At 50.6% G+C, this 19,826-nt stretch overlaps 9 protein-coding genes across 9 annotated transcripts; 4 read left to right on the top strand and 5 right to left on the bottom strand.

The window, feature by feature from the left end:
* Nucleotides 1–62: 62 nt before the first annotated feature.
* N7471_005804 (uncharacterized protein) lies at nt 63–923 on the top strand (the record flags this gene model as incomplete). The annotated part of the gene is made up of 2 exons (XM_057278523.1): nt 63–593; nt 648–923. The coding sequence occupies 2 exons, from the start codon at nt 63–65 to the stop codon at nt 921–923; spliced, it is 807 nt and encodes a 268-aa protein (XP_057138133.1).
* A 1,118-nt stretch (nt 924–2,041) lies between these two features.
* N7471_005803 (uncharacterized protein) lies at nt 2,042–3,561 on the top strand (the record flags this gene model as incomplete). The annotated part of the gene is made up of 3 exons (XM_057278522.1): nt 2,042–2,218; nt 2,597–3,346; nt 3,409–3,561. Coding segments are annotated over 3 exons (1,080 nt in total), but the record flags the coding sequence as incomplete, so codon positions are not given.
* A 192-nt stretch (nt 3,562–3,753) lies between these two features.
* Nucleotides 3,754–4,281, top strand: N7471_005802 (uncharacterized protein; the record flags this gene model as incomplete). Its single annotated transcript, XM_057278521.1, has 1 exon — nt 3,754–4,281. One exon carries the CDS (start codon nt 3,754–3,756, stop codon nt 4,279–4,281), a length of 528 nt encoding a protein of 175 aa, XP_057138131.1.
* Nucleotides 4,282–4,858: 577 nt separating this feature from the next.
* Nucleotides 4,859–5,323, top strand: N7471_005801 (uncharacterized protein; the record flags this gene model as incomplete). Its single annotated transcript, XM_057278520.1, has 1 exon — nt 4,859–5,323. The coding sequence occupies one exon, from the start codon at nt 4,859–4,861 to the stop codon at nt 5,321–5,323; it is 465 nt and encodes a 154-aa protein (XP_057138130.1).
* A 585-nt stretch (nt 5,324–5,908) lies between these two features.
* N7471_005800 (uncharacterized protein) lies at nt 5,909–6,097 on the bottom strand (the record flags this gene model as incomplete). The annotated part of the gene is made up of 1 exon (XM_057278519.1): nt 5,909–6,097. The coding sequence occupies one exon, from the start codon at nt 6,095–6,097 to the stop codon at nt 5,909–5,911; it is 189 nt and encodes a 62-aa protein (XP_057138129.1).
* Nucleotides 6,098–6,953: 856 nt separating this feature from the next.
* Nucleotides 6,954–9,399, bottom strand: N7471_005799 (uncharacterized protein). Its single transcript, XM_057278518.1, has 2 exons — nt 9,267–9,399; nt 6,954–9,218 (listed from the first exon to the last, which is right to left on the bottom strand). Exons 1-2 carry the CDS (start codon nt 9,372–9,374, stop codon nt 7,158–7,160), a joined length of 2,169 nt encoding a protein of 722 aa, XP_057138128.1. The 5' UTR covers nt 9,375–9,399; the 3' UTR covers nt 6,954–7,157.
* A 471-nt stretch (nt 9,400–9,870) lies between these two features.
* On the bottom strand, nt 9,871–12,296 carry N7471_005798 (PalH/RIM21 family protein; the record flags this gene model as incomplete). Its single annotated transcript, XM_057278517.1, has 2 exons — nt 9,871–12,056; nt 12,188–12,296. 2 exons carry the CDS (start codon nt 12,294–12,296, stop codon nt 9,871–9,873), a joined length of 2,295 nt encoding a protein of 764 aa, XP_057138127.1.
* Nucleotides 12,297–12,963: 667 nt separating this feature from the next.
* On the bottom strand, nt 12,964–14,274 carry N7471_005797 (pepsin-like aspartic protease; the record flags this gene model as incomplete). Its single annotated transcript, XM_057278516.1, has 3 exons — nt 12,964–13,301; nt 13,370–13,893; nt 13,946–14,274. 3 exons carry the CDS (start codon nt 14,272–14,274, stop codon nt 12,964–12,966), a joined length of 1,191 nt encoding a protein of 396 aa, XP_057138126.1.
* Nucleotides 14,275–16,129: 1,855 nt separating this feature from the next.
* Nucleotides 16,130–19,421, bottom strand: N7471_005796 (Zn(II)2Cys6 transcription factor domain-containing protein; the record flags this gene model as incomplete). Its single annotated transcript, XM_057278515.1, has 5 exons — nt 16,130–16,912; nt 16,964–17,277; nt 17,330–17,377; nt 17,427–19,253; nt 19,310–19,421. 5 exons carry the CDS (start codon nt 19,419–19,421, stop codon nt 16,130–16,132), a joined length of 3,084 nt encoding a protein of 1,027 aa, XP_057138125.1.
* Between the last annotated feature and the right edge of the window lie 405 nt (nt 19,422–19,826).

Below are 19,826 nucleotides of genomic sequence, written 5' to 3'. Positions count from 1 at the left end.
TCCCTTCTTTCTGTCAACACGAGCATTTGATCTCCCCAACCCCCAACTACGATTCAACGACAATGTCGCAGGGCTTCAGCCCTCCCCACGGGACCAAAAATGCCACGCAACGCGCACTGGGAATCGCTGAGATTGTGGGTCATATCATCTCCTTTCTGTCACGCCTGGAGCAGGATTACTTTGAGCCCGAAACGGACTTGATCTCTGCCGCTCTAGTGAACAAATTCTGGCTCGCCGAGGCCCTTCCTGTGATATGGAAGACGGTCTGGCCCCACCCAATGGAGGATATGTTTAGACCCCTAAAGCCCAACCGTCGACAGTTCTATGCCAACTTTGTGGTTTCTGGCACTACACGAGTCTTCGATGATACACATGGCCCTGAAGATTCTCCATGTGATCTGAGTGGGATTGTGTTCCCTAGAATGACTGAGCTTCTTATGTTCATTACAGTACGAAACGGAGAATGCTCCCTTCCAGACCTAAACTGTCCCAACCTTCGTCGCATGGTCTTTGATTACCGGGATGGTTATCATAATACAGAGAGTGACCGCCTCGGCGCTGAGGATTGGGAATCGATCTTTTGGGACCTCCCGGTATGTGCTCTTTTTACTCTTTACAATACGACCCTCGCTCACTATTCTCAACAGACCAAGTACCCTAGTTTGCAAGAGCTGGAATTTGAACATCCTCCTCGTCTGTTTCCCTATGCACTTCGACGCTTGAAGAAACGGCACCCCAATCTTTGCGACTATCTTGGCAAGCCCAAGGTGCGCTGGATTACCAAGTTTTTACCTAACGGCGCCGATGAATCGGATGGATATGACTTTGAAGATTTCTACGGTTATCCCGGGGAATATGATACGGATGGTTCTGATATGGATGGTTCTACCCCATTGCCGGGGGATTTTGACTTTGCAGGATGATCAACGAGAGCTATCGTTTTGTGCCGGTGGACCATAAAGTCCACAAACGAATTCGAAAGGTGCCAGCAGGTTCCCTGAAGTGTGTGGTTGAAGAACAGCTTTCCCCCCTTTGAATTGAAGATCTATTTTATCCAAGCCAATAGCAATATCAATCCTTCTAAAACGAAATTGTTATATTTTCTTGTCTGGAACTTTTATATTTAAATAACCATGTACCATTTTCCCTTCTCTTCCCTTCACATCTTTCACAAACTCGAGTTCCATCTCCCTTGTCCAACACTTCCACCGTTCACAACAACTCACCCGCTCCTCTCAAATGGGATCCTCCGCCCACCCCGAGCCCGTATTCCCGGGAGCACTCAGGATCCCGAGATCTCGGCATAATATTTGCCCAAAATGTTTACGACGAAGATGAAACCCCGCCCCATCATTCCGACTTGCTGAGATGGGCATCGTATATAGCCGCTGGTGTAGCGATACCATTCCCCTACTCTGGCCTCGCCCTCGCCCTTCTCTCAAATACTATGCTAATTACTTGGATTGGGAGCTGGTGCTCTACCTCTCTCAGTTCTAAAGAGATGCTTTTGCAGAGAATGGTGTGCTCCCAGGGCTTGTGTTTCCTAAATTGACCAGAATCTTTGCGAGCATACACAACGAACTTGTCAAGTTCCTGAACATCAAACGAAGCAACTTTTATTAACTTTAGATAGGAGACGGTTCAAAAACTTTTCCACTACGCATCGAGAAGAGATTGAAGCGAAAGGTATTTGGGTGTAAATGATTTCATATTCATCTTTATCTAGGGAGATCAGAAAGACCGGTCTAGCTTCCAGTAATTAGTGGCTATGTTGTAATTGATACCCATGTTTTATGTTTCAATCGGGGGCGTGCCTTGGCCTCGATAAGTGCCTTCAACTCTGCACGTCGGCCCTCTCTCACCCTCAAGTACCAATCTGTTATAGCTGTGAGATGGGCCCATGAAAACTAGCCTTGGGTTCGAGTCGACTTCCCATCCACTCAGCTCGGTCGTTTTTTAGGTGTGGCGCCGTGATTGCAGTCAAATGTTCAATAATGGACAAATTGACGGTCTCCTCATCGTCTCATTTTTCCTCTTCTAGGTTTCGAACGACCTGGATCTGGCGGAGGCGGCTACTCGTCATACTCGCAAGATCATTACTTACCAGATTCATGCCAAGTTTGGATTGATGCTTTTTCATGTAGTTTTATTATTGGCAAAAGGGGAGAATGGGGGAAAGGGAGTGTTGACAGTATGCCTTGGGAGTCAGACCAAAGTAGTACGTCTGCTTCAAGAATTAGTACATTACCTATTGTGCTTCAATAACACATAACTATGTTGTTTTGTATGGTCTCATCTTTATTCAAAATTATTTAATGTTCTCTCAATACTTGATTACTTTGACTGCACTTCCATTTTCGTGTACAGTTACTACACTACTCACTGGCTCATCATGTCTGAATCTAATTGAAGCTATTGATCATCTTAACAATAACAATGAATAATATCAATTCCACCTCACCTATACGCTCATTTCTTGTTATCTCGCTCATTCTCTATTGTTCTTCTGCTATACCTCCCTAGAAACACAATAGCTATTCATTATGTAGATATTCACTCGAAGTAAGATATAAAATTCGATGAGCCTCCTCTTCAGCCCTTATTTTTCCTTATCTATCATCAACGGGCTCCAATTCGCTCTCGGCGAACTCTTCGCCCGCGCTGGTCGCGTGGCATCACCAAGAGAAACGCCGCTGAGCGAGTCTTCAACATCCCAGAGCTGGTTTCTGAGATTGTCCACTGGCAGGTCCAGGGACTTGACGAATTCGTCTACGAGAAGTCGCGGGGCATCGGGGTGAAGAAGCAGTGGGTGAGGCCAACGAAGTTTCGGCGATGGACAATGGGCCTGGGTACCAAGCGGGAGCCCTATGTAGAGGACCAGGCGGGTTATCTCTGGCCATTTGCGTCCCTTAACCGGGCGTGGTATACAGAGATAATCCATCGTCAACAAACCTGGAAGAACACTATGGGTGCGATGGACACGCCGGCCGTGCCTCGCTCACTAGACTTGATCTTTGCAAAGGTCCCAGCCCAATTCCGCCAACAGTACGCTGACCACGTCGAGCTGGCCTCGCTGGTCACCGTCAACGCCGGGGACGCCCGTGCTGCTGACGCCGCGCTGCGGGATGTTCGTTTCCCAAAGCTGCGGGTACTAAAATTGTGCGTGCGAGGGAGCAGTCGCGACTCTGACATTCGGACCCTTATGGATGGCGTTCATATCCCACGCATCCAGGGCGAATCGGTCACCGTCCTCTCCATCAGCAGCTATGGCGGACGTGAGCCGGAATGGAGATGGCCTCTCCACGGGTTGCCCGAAGATTGGGCAAAGTTGTTCAGACGGATTTCGGTATGTTTCTGCCACAGCTATTTCGATAAACGCTTTGTATTGATTCTGATTCTTTCTCATAGGTTCTGTTTCCGAATCTCGAGAAAGTCGAGATCGGACACCAAGTCCTTGTCGGCGACAAGGTCGTCAAAAGCTTCGCTCGTCGGCACCCAGCCCTACGGACCCTTGAGCGGCGCCTCCTCGAGCGTTCAATTTTGGCCTTCGACCTCCACTAAGAGCCTTCTCGAGTCTGAGATCGCTGCATTTGGGCCATTCCGAGGGTGGGTTGCTTCGACCGTTGCTTCGAAAAATCGTCTTATGGAAAGGGTGGGGAAGGGGGACAAAATTATATACAGTCTTTACCCAGGTGGAGGACAGTCTCGAGCATGAAGCAATTGATGGCTTTATCTATAAAAAGAGCTTACGATATGATGACCTCATATCAGTCCAATTTCATGCCTTCCCAACTCTTGGAAAGCACGCTGTTTCTGCAAACCGCGATCCCCTGGACCCCGTCGAAAGCAATTCGACTCGTCAACCAAAACCGAGACATTGACGAGTCCTCTACATCTCAAAACAACTCAATCCACACAATCCCAGCTGACTGGGTTGTATCCGCCTCGGGGGCCACCAATTCCCAATATGCGATGCTCCACTCATACTCGCCCCGAGCAATCCCTATCAACTCATTTACGAACGAATGTGGCCAGTTTGGGTTCACCAACCAAGTCCTAAACACAGCTGCTGCGGTCCCCAGTGCGTCGACGGGATGGTCCCGGTGTCTACAACTCGTCGAGACAGGGAATTCTGTTGATGATATCCTAGCCACGAGTGACAGGTGGCCACCAGAGTCTTTTTCTACTGTGAGGCGACTCCAAAAGCAAACCATGACTATCGCCGAGTCAACGAAACATTTCCAACTCAAGGCGACGCATGTCTACTCAGTTAGCATGTAAGAGGAATGGAAATGCGGCAACGAGATTGGAAACTGGATGTTTGGTCGCCAGAACGGGCTCCTACTTGGCTCCGACATCCACCCCCTCTTCCGATGAGGTCCAAATCGGAGTATGGACAATAATGTCCGAGTACCCGTTTGCGGATATTCTGTCAGTATCCCTCATACTTCAGCGCTCGTACTACAGTATGGGGTTCGGCTTTATGCCTTGATTCCTCTTCAACTTTTCACAACCCATGAACAAGTTGTAAGTTCTTCGCTCTCTTCGCATATACTCAATGGCTGCAGATACTAATTCTCGTAGCTTCTTCTCTCTCCAATGCATTGAGATACTCCCAGATCCTACTCCCATATTGATTGCAGCCGCTTTTCATGTCCTTTTTAGTTTATCTGTTGGCATGTTTCTATCTTGCCAAAATCACCCCCTATTGTGAAAATTTGCAAAGTTCGCATGGCTGCCCCGTAAATTTCCGAGCGTGAATCAGATCATTCGAAATTACGCCCTCGGATCTTTTCAACGACTTCCTAAATGCCACAAAAGAAGACGATGGATGTTTCCAGGATTGAGCCAGTCTATCATGACACAAAATCCAGGATACCCGAGAAGACGGGTACCAGACTACAGAGGAAGTTCAAGCTTCCCACTCCCTTTCTACCCCACTCAGAAACCACGGCCTAGCCGTAGAGTTACTCTACGAGGGCAATTGGATATTCCGCAGATCTCTCCTACATGCAGCAGAGCTCGCAAGGCTCGGGCGAAACTACCAACACCGTCCCGGGGAGCAGCGAGAGCTTCTCATCGCTTCCTGGAAAACGGCAGCAGCTTTACTGATGTCGAGGCCACGCGCCAGCGCCAGCAGTGGAGAAGAGCCATTATTCAGTTCGACCTCGTCTCACGCAGTCTCACAGCAGAGAAGTTTTTCGTTGCAGATAAGGCGGGCGTACACGGGAGAATAGAACATAATATTGAACAAGTCCTTGATTCTCTTTTCGAAGCTCAAGCGCTTGACATCTGTTGGCCGCCGCTATCTAGGCTATCGTGACGAGAGCAACCGCGGGAGTAGCCAATGTTGTAAAAATGAGATTCAGTGAAGAATGCAGGTGGCTGCTACGTGGGATACCTAGAGCCCTTTCAATCCACAAAACGGGGTATAAGCCCACCGTGGAACTCAAGCAACCCGGCAGAGTGATCGAAATACTGCATCCAAAGCTTCGTCCATAACGACATTCCGTATTCGGGAATACTCGACATACTTGGCTTGTTCCTGTCATCAATAAGCCACGCACCAAACCGAGCTACGACTCGGAACTTCTATCTGCCCATGTTGCCAATGTATACCAAGCAGGCCGCTACTTTTAGTAGACCAGACCCGATGATGTTCAACTGCACTTGAATCAAGGAGAGCACGACTGAAGCCGATCCCACATGGTCCAGGATCTTCAATGCAAACAACAATATTTCAGTCGATTTCCTCGCTCGGACTCCCTCCTGGGTCTAAGTTGCGTCTATATTTCGCATGGAGATGCCATGTGACAACGAAAGAAGAACAGAAGGACTACAGCAAAAAACAGCGTTCATCAAGTTCGTCAGTTCTCCTCTTTCTACTCTTCGTCAACCTTAACAGTTCTTAAGCGCTGAACGGATCAGACAAGCAGAACAAGCCGATCTTGATACTAGCACCCAGCGCCTTGGTCCCGCAATGGCTGCGTGAAATCCCAGAGAACTGGAAATGTTTCCGAGTCATTCTTTCATATGCAGAGCCAGGGCTATCCAGATCATCACAAAACCAGGTATGGCTATCGATTTCCTGGCCCATGACGGAATTATCAATGACACTGTCGATGTGAATGATGTGCAGGGGGGTCTACAGCATCAACATCGCAGTCCTCCGGGAGATTCTAGATAATCCTGGAACTCCCTCAGGTATTCTAGAAGACCCTGCCACCCCATGTGCAACATTTCACGGTACCCAGACTCTCCATCAGGAGTGTAGCGGTGCTGGGGCCATTATAGACTTCGCCTCACTATGAAACATCGGTTATCTGCCAAGTAGACTCTTTGAAGGATACTCCGGGGTACACAAAATCCGCATTGAAAGATGGGAAACCTTTTGAAGGGGGTTGCTCTGAAGGCTACTATGAGTGACATCGATGTTGCTGGGCTGAAGGGAAAAGAGACTGCCACCGGTCCAGGGCATGAGTGATTCCGCTGTTTCTCGGCCGACTCAAGCTATTATGGAGTCGACAGAGTGTTAATTGATTTCAAAGAAGGAAGACTATTGGAGAGAATCTGTCACCGTCTGTCACCGACGGTCACGTGTTCCGGCCACTTAGCTAGCTTTGACTAGATAGCAGAATGCATCATCCTTACCATACCATAGCTTTGTACCACCGTCAGGAGACTACCTGCCTGTAGATAGCTCGCGTCAGACATCTGAATACATCGTCATTATCTTCCCCTTGCTCTCAGTGCATATAGAATCCATCACATTTACACCTAGAGTTAAACATCGCAAGAGCCTTTCCAGCAGCTACACTTATCGACCTGCCCACCTAGGCAGCATCCATAGCTTAGCCCGAAGGGTCTGAATGAACTATCTTCCCTCTTTTTTTCTTTTTTTCTTTTATTAGCATATGCAATCAAATTCAATTTATAAATAAGAGGGACATGAGCCCTATAGAGAGGAGATACCCCCCACATGTAGTATATATATACTTTTCCAACGCCGAGAGTGCAGGAAATAACCTGCTTTGACTCTAAACTGAACCCCCCCAAAAAACCCAGGCCCCGGGGTAAAAAGGTAAAACCCAACACCGCTCATTCGTATGCCAAACTCCTTTGTATCATGACGCGAGAATGCAAAGGTCGCAACCATCTCAAATCTCCTGCGAGTCCAGCGCCCACACCTCCCAATGCTGCAAAACCTCCCATCCTACCCGTCGCGCACGCCGTTTCCACACAAACCCATCATCAGTAAAGGTGTGCGGGTAGCAGCCCCAGACCGCAGAAGCATCACACTCTTCGAGTCTATTGAGTGTGTCCGTGCAGCCGGGCGGTGGTCTGGGAGTTTCACTATCATCTCGATCGCGTGATCGTTTCCCTAATGTTGATGGCAGTGGGCCGGGTCTTATGCCGGGTGGATGCGACCAGGAAGAGATATGTGTTGTCTGTGTATCGGGCGACTTATTGGCGACAGAAGGCTGATATGGTGTGCTGAGTCCAACGCCGTTGGGACCTTGCGTGGGAAAAGGGCTCTCTGTGGTGGTCTCTGGGGATGCATTATCGCCATTTGTTGGTGATACGGACTCTTGATTGATTCCAGATGGGATGGGCGCTTTGTAGAAGTCCCTCAGCTCCCAGGCTTTCCAGCCCATGCTGATCAACTTCACGTTTCCGTAGACTTGCTTGTTGGCAAGATCGTAACTCAAAATTTCAGTCAGGATCGAGTCGTCGATGTCCACCACTTCGGAGAGAGTCTTGGCGTTCGCGAAAGTGTCTTGCACCATTTTAAGGTTCTCAAATCGTGCGGATGGGTAGGTCTTCATTGCAGAAGCCGCAGGACCATTTGAGGACTGTCCGGAAGATTGGGGTATGAGAAGCCGGATTGCTTTCAACTTCCGGAGGAAGGGTATTAGTAGACCCAGTGAATCCAAACTAGAAAATTCGGTGGCGAGGGCGAGCTGCTCCAAATTTGGACAGCTATGGACGAGTCGCGCGACCATTCCGGTGGAGAGAGGCCATTTAGAGGGGAGAAGGAGATGGCGCAATGTCGCGCCGTGATTGGTGGTAATGTGTGAGAGGTAGATGTCGCGCATGCTAGCTATAGCATTGAGCTGGCTAGCTGGAGAAGCAGAAGTAATAGGGGAGTTGGTTGTTGTTCCGCTGGCCGTACCATATAGATGGTGCTCGGATACTGGGGGCGTGAGCGCCGATGAGACCGCGCCTCCCCCAGGTCGTGGGCAATTGAGAAGGTCGCTTGAATCGGATGTGACATTGACGAAGTATAGCCTCTCGAGTCCAGAGAAATTCCCAATGAACTCCGCGTTCCGTTTTGACAATGCATCCATCCGAACGGATTTTATGCGGAGCTTGACATGGGGCGGGGCTGTCGGCCAGCTGCTCTCGACGAATGTGTTGACCAGACTAGAGCCTTCAAGACCACTGAGAAAGGTGACGTCTTCAACGGTAGTCGGATCAAGAGCGAAGTTGAAATCCTCGGTGTGGAAGGCATACAGATTCTGGAACGACATCTTCTTAACCGCCAGGGGCTGTTTGCTTGCGATCAACTTGCGGAAGTAATCATGCAGAGAGACACTAGCCTCGTGTGCGTCTCGCATCCGTGGCGACCAATGTAATTTCAATTCGCGCAGTTTCCTACTTTTACAAAGAAGAGTCGCAATATCATCCGGGTAGCATAGCGGGTCTATATCGGTGATTTTCAGACATCGCAAATGTGGCATACCCGGAATGGCGAAAGTGGGCTGTGGGTGACGACTGGATGGAAACCTGATAGTCAGGGATGTGAGCTTCGGCAGCTGTGTCAACCCTGTAAAAACCGTGTCGAGCATTTTGGTGTTCAGTTCCCAGTGGAAGCTTTCCAAATTAGTCATGCGATCCAAGGCAGCGCGGGCGGCGATGTTCAACAACATTGATGAGTCCGGCACCCGGCCGACTCGAGCATACTCCTCTAGCTCGTGCTCCTTCCATTCCCCCCGTAGTGTCATCGATCGTACCAGCGTCGCATAAGGTCGTGTAATAATTGCATTCAACCCCATGGTGAAGGGACTGGCGCTCCCGATTCCTTCTGGTTGTTCGTCGCGATAACGGATTTTGTCGTAGGAGGTCAGCGTTAGGCTTCGGTATAGCTGCGGCAGCGCCATATAGTTGAGGACCCGACATGTTCGACATAGCCTGGCCAGATCGCCTGTGTCGTCGACCTACCGCACGTTAGAGATGGAAATGAGATGTGCGAAGAGCTCTCTCACATATAACACAATCTCCGCGATAAGGTTCAACGGCAAAACCATCAACTGGGCACCGCCAGGAGGTTCAGTTATGCTCGCTCCGAACATATTTCGATTGACGGTCGCCATGATGCGACGTCTAAGGTAAGGTTTCACATAAGGATACAAAGACTATGGGGAAAAGGGACCGGGATTGCGAGTTCCCGAGTGAAATTTCGTCTCCACTTTTGTAAGCCAGTGCTCTTGGTAAGCCACTCGATCACTGGAGCCAAGCAGGGATCACCAATAGTCACCATTAAAAGTAGTACGTACCTAGTAAGGTAGCCTATACAAGGAGTATACAGGGAGTATAGAGTAAGAAGTACCTAAATATGGTTATTATATTCAATTTCAAAAATTATAATGGGTATCTTTCTAAGATGTTGAACAGATTCCTCCCAACACCTTTCCCTTTCCAATATCAAATCCATATACTCCATGAAAATGGCCGAAAATGACCGAAAATGAACCAAATATAACTGCCTGAAACACCAAGAAACTGTCAGGGGCCGAGTTGCTCAGCCTCAATCAGCTATGCCCAAAACTGAGTGGCATCCCACATGCTATATGCCCAAAAGTGGCGTTTTTATGAAGACTTGCCATGCTGTTCGTTAGAAGGCCCGTGCTCGGGGTGGGCTTCGGCATCGGACGGCCCTGCTTGTTCCGCTGACACATCATTTCTTTCCTCCGAGTAGGTCGTATCTGTCCAGCTTTGTTGGTAATTTGAAACCTGGTCGTTGCGATCCAAATGGCTGACATCCTCGTTGATCAGCGCCGCTGCTTCCGGGTCATAGTGTAGAACATAATCCCCGCCTCCTCGCTCTACATCTGCCTCCGTCCATGGAGAAAACGCTTGTGGTCGAGAAGGAATCACCCGTACAGGTAAATTGGGACGACTGGAGGGCGTTTCGTGATGTTGAACGTGTTCTATCGGCCGGCTCTCTCCCGGTGGCCGGGTGTCCTCCAGGAGTCGGTTTTGCGGTGACCATGTGTGCTGACCGCGGCGACGTGCTGGAATAACGGTGACTGGTAATGAACCGGCGACGTTTTGTGGTCCGGTGCCCAGTCGGACATTCCGATGGAGAGAAAAGAAGTGATCGGCTCGAGACCGGGCAGCATTTGTTTCTGCCTCGGCCTCTTCCGCTGCAGCAGATTGCCTGTGTTCGGGAAATTCTTCTCCGGCTTGTGCAGATGCCACTTCTTTCGGCAGAGATGCACGTCGTCTCTTGAATGGGTGTAGGAGAACATGCCATCGCGGGTCGGCTTGTACTATCTGCGGGGATTGCTCTCGGGTATTTTGAGCAGAGAGAGCATGACCATTTGTACCAGGAGTATGTGGCTCCCTGCCTTCCAATTCCTTGGCTTCGTCCAATTCCTCCTCCTCGTGCATATTTGGCATTGCGGCGGGAGGCGTAGGGCTAGCCACTGAATGATACCGGACATTGTACACCGTGCTTGCTGCACTAGTAGTATCAGCACGGCTGATCGGTGTGATCGCCGCTGGGGGTGGAGTGGGCCGGTTATCGGTTGGGCCCCGCGGCGCCGACGTAGCTGCTTGGTTATATGGTGGTGCTCCGGCTCTTTTGTTTCGATTGCCGCGGGGTAATCCAGCCCGGGCTCGTAGAGGTCGATGGGCTAAACCCATCACGCCGGCCCATCCAGACGATGCGCCATTGCCGCCACCTTGGTCGTGTCCTTGGGCCGAGAAACGTGGCCAGTCAACTTCCTCGGACGGAGTGACTTCAAGCATTTCATCGCCGTCGAAAACCTCTCGTCCCAGAATCCCGTCTTTTGTTTCATCTCGTTCCAGCGCTTCAATGCGTTCCACCCACTCCCAAACTACCACACTGGCCGCGGCAGAGCCAACCCATCGAATATAGGTACCCCAGCCAGCAATTTCCGGCTTGGCAATATCCAAAACAAAAAAGACGACGGGTATCAAAATGGCGCATAGCGAAAGAAGAGCCACTAAGCAGATATTCCGCATCTTGGGGTGGAAAAACGCGTATCGGTGCTTGGATATCGAGTAGAAAATCACCCAGGCGGCATAGAGAAGGTTAAGTGACAGCTCGAACAGGTAGCTCAGAGCAGGAATAGCATCCTCGTATAACCTGGGTCGTGTCGGAGACGTCCTCGCAAGAAAATTATCCAAAATACTAAAAGTTGTATCCAGCACAATCAACGCAAACCCAGCCCATTTGATCATGACTTTTTCCTTATGTCGCGGAAACAATCGAATCAACGTCTGAACCTGCGCAAGCCACAGAAACGTGCTTGATATGACGCGCACGATGCGTATTTCCATTCCATCAATAACCTCCTGGGAAAGCGCCTCCGCATCGGAAAACCCATAGTCATACTGCCGCTCGGCGACTCGGAAGGAATCGACCGTGGCGATAGTCAGCGAGATGGCAACCAAGATCGCAGCCACTTTCTGTAGCCATGGTCGTCCGCCGACTCCGACCACCGACGAGTTCCCGCTATATGAGCCGCTGATCATCCCATGGCGGCCGAGGAAATTGGCACCGCCACCGGGGCCACCGACGTAGAATGTGCGCGGGGTGATGAGAAGGATGATGACGAGGAGATAGCTAACGACCGTAGCACAGCCGATGGCATATAGTTGTGGGGTAATGGAGGAATAGAATGGATCGCGAGTATCGAGGACGGCGTTGATGTGAACCTCGTCGGTTAGGGAGCCTGTGCAGACAGGCTCGAAGATGGCGTTTTCACTGAGGGTAATAGCAAATGACTTGTTGAGATACACGAGTCCTATAAAGAATTGGCAACTTGCAATTAGAGACGGTTCTAGGAGGGGCGTTTCTGGCACCAAGTCTGCGACCGGCGGCCTGCAGCCTGCCGCCCAACGACCAAGGTGTCGAGGAAAGGGGGAGACCACATACCATTACTGGGCAAGACAACAGGCGTACAGCCGGGCGAATAAACCTTTGTCGTAGTCGGTGTTGGATTCGCCCAGATCTGTCGGGGAAGCAAGTGGAAGTCATTTTCCATGATCAGACTCGATGTGAACGGCCTCGAATCGCCGTCCCTGGAAATGTTCATATACCGCGCAATATCCACCGATGCGCGCGTATCACAGACCCTTCACTGCTTAGACTTCCATTATTGACTTTGATCGCGTACAGACGTTGCAAGTCCGAAGACCGGGGGGGCGAATAATGTTGGGAGGCGGGAATTGGAGGAATAGCGACGGCGGTGTAAGAGTTCGGGGCCACGAGACGAGAGATATTTTCTATGTCCCACGAGAGAAAACTAAAATTCATATCATAAAAGGAGGCAATCTACGGAGTACAACAGAATGAATTAAGGAATTAAGGTGGAAATCTAGAGGGATGCTCCGCCCATTTCCAGGCTCGGCATTGGCTCCTCCACAATTTCCTGACGCTAATCGTCACACTACTCGAGGGCCGTTCTCTCGTTAGGTCTAATGCTCTACACTCTACACACTCTTTCCATATCTCACAGTTTCACAAATATATGCATGCCCATTATATTTGATATGTATAAACTCAGCTGAGTCAAGGGCCAATATTCACAATGTCAACTCGCTGATCGAAATCCAACATATCCATCATCCATGTATCACATCGCTCTTCGCTGTACAAATTCATCACACATAGGAATCACATATTCTATGGATACCATCTCATCAAGAGATTTATGCCTGGGCGGCGAAGCCAAGACGAGGTCCCTCGGAGTCGAAAACAACGTACTGGCTCTTGAGGAAGATATCACCGAAGATGGAGAAGCCAATGCCAGAGTTGCTCTGGATACCACCGAAGCACTGGGAGCTACCAGTCGAGACGGGAGCGTAGTTGATGTGCTTGCCGGGAACAACGGCGTTGTAGCCACCAATGGTCACAGTGAAGTCAGGCAGAACGGCGTTGCAAGAGAAGACGTAGCCACCAGCAGAGTTGCTGTTCTTGGCGCCGGTAACCTTCTTGTAGTAGGCGGAAACAACAGAGTCAGGGAGCAGGAGGAGGGTGGTACCAGTATCTATATGAGTCAAGAGATTAGTTATACTGAACAAAACATGAATATCCACAGGAAAAGATGTAACTCACCAGCAATGCCGTTGATAGAAGAGCCAGCAGCACCATTGCCGACCTTGTAGCTGTCGGCGGTGAAGGACCAGAAACCCTGGGAGTTGTCAACGTCGGTATAGGTCACATCTCCGGTGAACTTCTTGCTGTCAATGTAGCCAAAGTCGTAGGTGCCAGGGGCGCCGTGCTTGAGAGTCACAGCGAACAGGGGCTTGTCAAGGTTGGACTTGACGGTGTCGAAGAAGGTTGTCTGAGGCGTGGGGCTGACAGTGTTGATGGAGCTGAAGGCCAGACCCAGCAGACCATCGTTGCTCTTGTCCTCCACGAACTGCTGGCTGATCTGCTTAGCGGCCTCAACAGCTTGGCCGGTGGCCTTGACTCCACCAACGGTGACAGTGTCCGTGTAGACATCACCACTGGCACCGCTGCCATCGCCGTATGAGATCGACCAGCTAGCACCAGCCAGCTTCTTGCCGGAGCTGGTAACGTCGTAGACGTCGTGACCCGACTGCTCTGAAGAAGAGAGCTCGGTAGAGAATACCCAACTATATGAACTGTCAGTTCTTGCTCTAGCCGGTGTCATCTCAACGAACTTACAGGTCAGCAGAACCAGTGTCGAAGTCCAAGTTCAAGGTTGAGCCGCCAATCGTGACGGGCGTGAGGTACTCAACGTCGTTGTCCTGGGGCGTGGTAATGGCAGAACCACTCACGGCAGCAGCGTGAACGGCGGCTGGGACAGTACCACCGTACTTGGTCAGTGCATTGGCGTACACAGCAGGCAAGTTAACAGTCCGGGTGCCGGTGACAGTCTTCTGCACCTGGTTCACACTGAAGCCCTGACGGGGGCTCTTGACCGGAACAGCGGCAGCTGAGGCAACGGCCGAAAAGCAAGTGAGAGCGGCGGTAACTTTGCTGAAGACAACCATGATGACGGTTCTATAGAAGAATGGATAGATCTAATGTGAACGAAGGCGATGCTGGAGAGGATGGATTCCATAAACAGCTGGAGACAAGACCTCCTTTATAGCTTTTCGAATAGATACTATCCACCCGCGTCCGAGGGTAGAAGGCATCAACAGGGCTGTCTATCGCAACATCCAGGAGAGGGTGATAATGCTTTTCTGGGAAGGAAACATGACGATCCTGCAAAATGCAGTCAAGTCGAGGGAAAACTTGGAAATCGTCACGGACGCCATCGGCTATCCAGGAGAGCACGACGGAGTCCGCCAAGCAGGCGTTTGAGGGGTCATGCCCAAAAAGAACATGGTGACAGGGTCTCAAGAAGTTAAGATGGTATCATCTGGACGTGAGAGGACTAGCGCGGCCAGCGCACGGGGCCGGGAGATGTATGGAATGCGACATAAGCAAATTGCCCAGGGAGCTTGGTTGTAACAAGCTATCCAAGATGCAGAACGGAGAAGTCCGGCCAAGACATGGCGTTGTCTTGGGGGACTGTGTCTTGGTACTCATTGGGCGAAGACTGGTCGATCGCCATATTTGGCCATCCTTGTGCAAGAGGACAATGGGCTGCCATTGGGTTAACCGACAGGGAGGGCGGACGGAGTAGAGTGCACTAGATTGTCTTTTGGCATGCTAGTCACGCTGCATGAAGTGATTGTTTAGGCATCGAGACTAGCAACAGCCCTGACGATCATTACCCGTTATCTCTCTGTCGGCCAATCATCGGCTCGAAGGGCCCAAAGAAGGTCACATCGTTCCATTTGGGCAATTTGGAGGCCTCATTGGATTAGAGACATTCTGTAGGTGAACCTTTTGGGTTTGACCTAGTGTCTAGAAAGGTTGTCGCCGGGATTCTACCCTCTACTAGCTCTCAACAAAACGAGAACAGGTACAATCTCCGACGGGGATCCGTTCCAGCATTTCATGCTCCACCAATCCCTGCAAGCAACATCAACATTGAGTCGGCAATGTCAGACGATGTGACCCCTCACGGAGGAAGAGCAAATCGCGGCTCTTATCGCCTGCACCGAATGTATCGAAGGATCTAGCGGCCGTCGATATGGCGATCGGTTCATCATGAGATCGGCAGCAAAATAGCAGACCCTAATTGGCAGCGATAATTAAGTGCCGTGCATGCCATCAAATACACTGTTGCTTACGGAGTACAGTCTATTGAACTTTGGAAGTGGCTATCTCGTAGTGACTTATTCACCTCGGCCTGTAATGAACTAGACACAGTAACCAAACACGGCCATGATATTTACTACAAACTACTATATACTGAAGTATTTCTCCAGCTTAACCCATCTCAAATGGTCAGGACTGTTATAAAGTCAAAGCCACCCGAAAGCTTCAACGTCCAGAGACTTAGGGAAATATCATGTGAAAGTCAGCCCTGAAGACCCACGGTCCTTATTTCTGAAGGAAACCACAGACCCCGCAATCTAATATCACCCCGACGGACGCCGCCGGATAATTATAGTGATTCGCGATAGGGAGTATAATTTAGTGATTCGCAATAATAAACTAGGGGCTGCAATGATAGCATCATCGGCATACTTATCAAGCGATCAAGGAATTGGTTTCAAGCAAATTACGGCAAATATCATACGGAGTACGAAGTACGGATATACAGCCAAGGAAATACTATGTAAGAAACGCCGAGCGGATCACGCAGGGGTATATAATTTCAAGCACTATGTAAATAAATAAAAAGAGGTACAGATCATGACCTATGTTGTAGACTCCAAAACTCCTAAGTCAAAGCGTAAGACTTAAAAGAAAATACCACCATATTATTCGTAATGACCATTATTTTCGTCACAGGTACTGGGACGACAGCCCGGCCCCAGTCTCACCCTCGCCGTTAGTGTTTCCATCATACCCCTCGTTGAGGAGTACCTCGAGCATGTCAAACTCTCCAAGCATGGGTCCAGTCCCACCAAGACCCTGGTCAACAACTCCGGTGGAGCTGTTGAAGAATTGATCAAGAGGCAAAGCAAACCAATCCGGAAGCGCGCCGGAGGTAGAGTGGTGGCTGTCGCTCATAGGCTGTGATGAGGCGACATGGTTTGGCGATGATCTGTCCATATCATTGGCGGGGAATGTCGAGTTCGAGTCGTAGTAGTTGTGGTACACGGACGGCGGAGGCGGCATGAACGATACGTTGAGGTTGGATGAGTTGATCGGCTGTGCAGGGATGTTCGCCAGTGGATCATGCCCTGACACCATCGGGTGACCGGTGCCGGGAGTGTCCACATATCCTAGGCCCGGGCCGCCTGAGGTCGTATCATGACCCTGGTTAGCGGACCAGGGTGTACTCGGGCCGTCACGACGAGTTGTTGAGTGCTCGCGCGATGGTGAATGAGGCCGAGAGCCTGGGACCGAGGTGCGATCATGTCCTTCTCCGTCTGCGCCCCGGTCATGCGGTGCAAAGCGCAGAAAGCGCGTCCGGATGCTGCTGGTGAGAAGCTCGAGAAGCCGAGCTACCGTGTTGCTGAGGTGCACGTCATCCACGACATAATTGCGCAGTGCCTCCACCGTCCGGTCCTGCAGGTCTAGAGAGACTCGCACATCGTCTTCCCTGGCACCCAGTGTGAAAGTCTATGGTTAAGGTTAGTATTATGCTTACCGGGGTTTCTGCAGAGACCATACCTTCAAGATGAAGATCATTCCAGACAAGATGCGGAAAAACGTTCGAATGGGTGCATGTCTGAGGCGACCTTCGGGGACGAGGCCTTCCAATACAGTCTGCAGAATTTTGCGCGAGGAATCGATGACTTCCTGGATATAATGCTCATTGACACGGTAGAGCTCATTCAGCGTTTGGAACCAGCTGCTGCTGCCATTAGATGGTCCCGATCCTGCTTGGCCATTCTGGGTCTGAGGATGAGTCTGAGCGGACTCATTGGACATAGTAGTCCATCGATCGACGACCGCTTGTAGAGCGAGGGAATTGATATAGAGACCTGGTTCCATATTAGATGTTATTCTTCAGCGAATCCAGCTGCGTCGACTTACGGGTGTATTCAAGCTCAATCAACAAAACGCTTCGCATAGCCGGTGAGACTTGTTTCTGTTAGCTTTCCTATCCACAACGAACAAGCAATTGACTTACGGTTAACACTGTCCAGCTGCTGCTGGAACTCCCGTAGGTACGGTTGGAAGCGATCGATCTGCTCACGATATCTCCCAGTCCGGATCAAATCCATCGTCTGATCACTGGATGCAAACAGCAGGTGATTGGCTTGATAGACAATTTTCGAAATGCTGATCCAGCAATCCTGCATCCGATCAAGATTGGCATCGGCATCATTTGCATCAGCGGACGTCGGTGTGATATCCTGCCCCCATTGAGGCAATGGGAGCATGGAAGGGATCCCTAGACGTCCACTGCTATGCGTAATAAACACAAGAATCAAACGCCGTAGTCGACGTTTCCGTGTCTGTTCGGACAGGGACTCATTGGCCGCTTTGGCATCTCCTTTAGGATCGAAGACGCCAAGTTCAAAAGCCAGAGCTTGCGCCGTACTCAGTAGCATCCATGACATCCGGTCCGATCGCCACGCCGGTTCCAGCCATTTCTGAAATGCGACTCTTCCCTCTGAGCCTTTGCTAGTATGTTCGCCGTCGTGGTCCAAGGGGTGATCGGCCCGACTGTGTGTCTGGGGGTCTGTATCCAAAAGAGAATTTTCATCGTCACCCGGTGGAAAGTGCAGATTCCGTGGGTGCCACTCTGTAAGAAGCAGCATAGCTTCTACAGTGCCCAACGACCTCAGTTGCCCACCCACACTACCTTTGCCTGATATTGATGAACTCAAGTCAAGTGATCGAGGTCGGCCAATGCCCGATGTCCCAGCGTCAAATTTCTCTTGGCCCCAGAATAGGCGTTCTATCATGCTGCGTAGATATGCCCAGAGACGGTCATGGATATAGAACGCCCGCGTATTAGCACCCTCGCCCTTGGGCTTCAGGTGCCTAGACGCAATAGTGAGGATTGTAACCGCCAACACCGGCTCATCGGTAAGCAATGTGCGGTGCGTAGAGGGATGAGAGAAATCGGGGATTACAACAGGGCTCATCGGCGCGAGGTGTTCATAGTAATACTCCACATAGTCCATGCCCTCCTCCACCGTAAGCCAACCGGCACGGACGAATCGCAATCGCGACCAGGCTCGGATTGCGTCAAGATATGTCGGCTCTGGGGGAGGATTGTTAACTGGGCTTTCCCTTTGAGGGCCGGGCTCGGCGATCTGGGGATCTATCGGCCCTGAAGCACCAGCCGGGTAGTATGTAGACCCGCCCATAGACATTCCCGATCGAGGTGTCCGCACAAAGGACCCACCCAAGCTTCGAGGCGAGCTGCCTTGTGGTAGAGGTGAAGGTCCCGAGTTGAAAGACGAGACAGACTGCCGTGCAGCAAGCCGATTCTCGAGGCTTTGGCGGTTGAGATCCTCTGTCCTACCCGCAGCTTCAGAGAGAAGATGCAAAGCGTCGTGGGTGTTTGTGATTGCAGGCGACAGCAACTCCACCGCAGTGCGATTCATCATCGGAGGCCCTCCATAGCTAGGTGGCGCGGGGCGTTCGCTGACAGGATATGTGGGAGCTCGTGACGTTGGCACACTAGGCGTGTAGCGCGGGGCTGGAGGTGCGGGAGGTGCATGAGATGCAGAAGGTGCCTCGGACCATCTCTGTTGGGCAATCACAGCTTCATGGTCGAACTGAGGTGGATCAGAAGGCGCAAATGGGGGGCCTTCGACTGGACTTTCATTCTTGGCCACCTCCCCAATCATCATTCGCTTGTCGCGATGGAGGATCGCCGCTGCCTCCACTTCATCTTCCTCAGCATCGGAGGTCTTGCGCTTTCGGCGAGTTGCTGAAAATTCACATCGTTTACTTTCGCGACGACATCGAACACAAGGTGGGGGGCGAGGATTATCGACACCTTCAATTTTTGTGATCAGTCAGGCCACAGAATAATGGGATGGAATGGGGCCATACTTCCTAGGTCACACTTCACCTTGCGTTTCCGACATGGATCGCAAGCCTGATATCCTCGGCGATGGTGTGCATCAGCCTCCGCCTTGCTGTACACACTATTATTGTCCCCCATGTCGTGGATAACAATGATGGGGAAGGCTCCGACACAAAGCGATGGAAAGCGAGATAAGCCTTGGAAAGGCGGTGGGGTGATATTTCTCCGAGAGCTCGGACAAAAGCACAGGACAGCCCTGGAGAAAAGAGAATAGAGAGAGTAGATGGGATTGCACTTGAAATTGGCAAAAGAGATCTCTTAGCCAAATCGGTCAAAATACCAATTGAAGTCAGAGTTTGCTCCCAGTCACTAGTCACTGGACCGGGTAGTTTCCATGTATAATGGGAACTCTGCGGGGTAAGGCACGGAATCCAGGGATATATCTTTGAATACTACACTACATACACACACTGTGGACATACATTTTATTACTTTGCAAAGTAGATTGTTTATTATAATTACAAAGAAATATGAGCACTCAAC

Source organism: Penicillium samsonianum (genome assembly GCF_028829775.1).
Source record: "Penicillium samsonianum strain IBT 33392 chromosome Unknown utg000003l_segment0_segment0, whole genome shotgun sequence".
Classification (NCBI taxonomy): Eukaryota; Fungi; Ascomycota; class Eurotiomycetes; order Eurotiales; family Aspergillaceae; genus Penicillium; species Penicillium samsonianum.
This window is presented reverse-complemented; position numbering and strand designations above follow the sequence as displayed.

What these genes read in the sequence shown, in the direction of transcription:
- N7471_005799 (XM_057278518.1), bottom strand. Translation starts at nt 9,374, where the DNA reads ATGGCGACCGTCAATCGAAATATGTTCGGAGCGAGCATAACTGAACCT. An exon ending in TCGCGGAGATTGTGTTATAT is followed by an intron (nt 9,219 to 9,266) that starts GTGAGAGAGCTC and finishes AACGTGCGGTAG; the next exon opens with GTCGACGACACAGGCGATCT.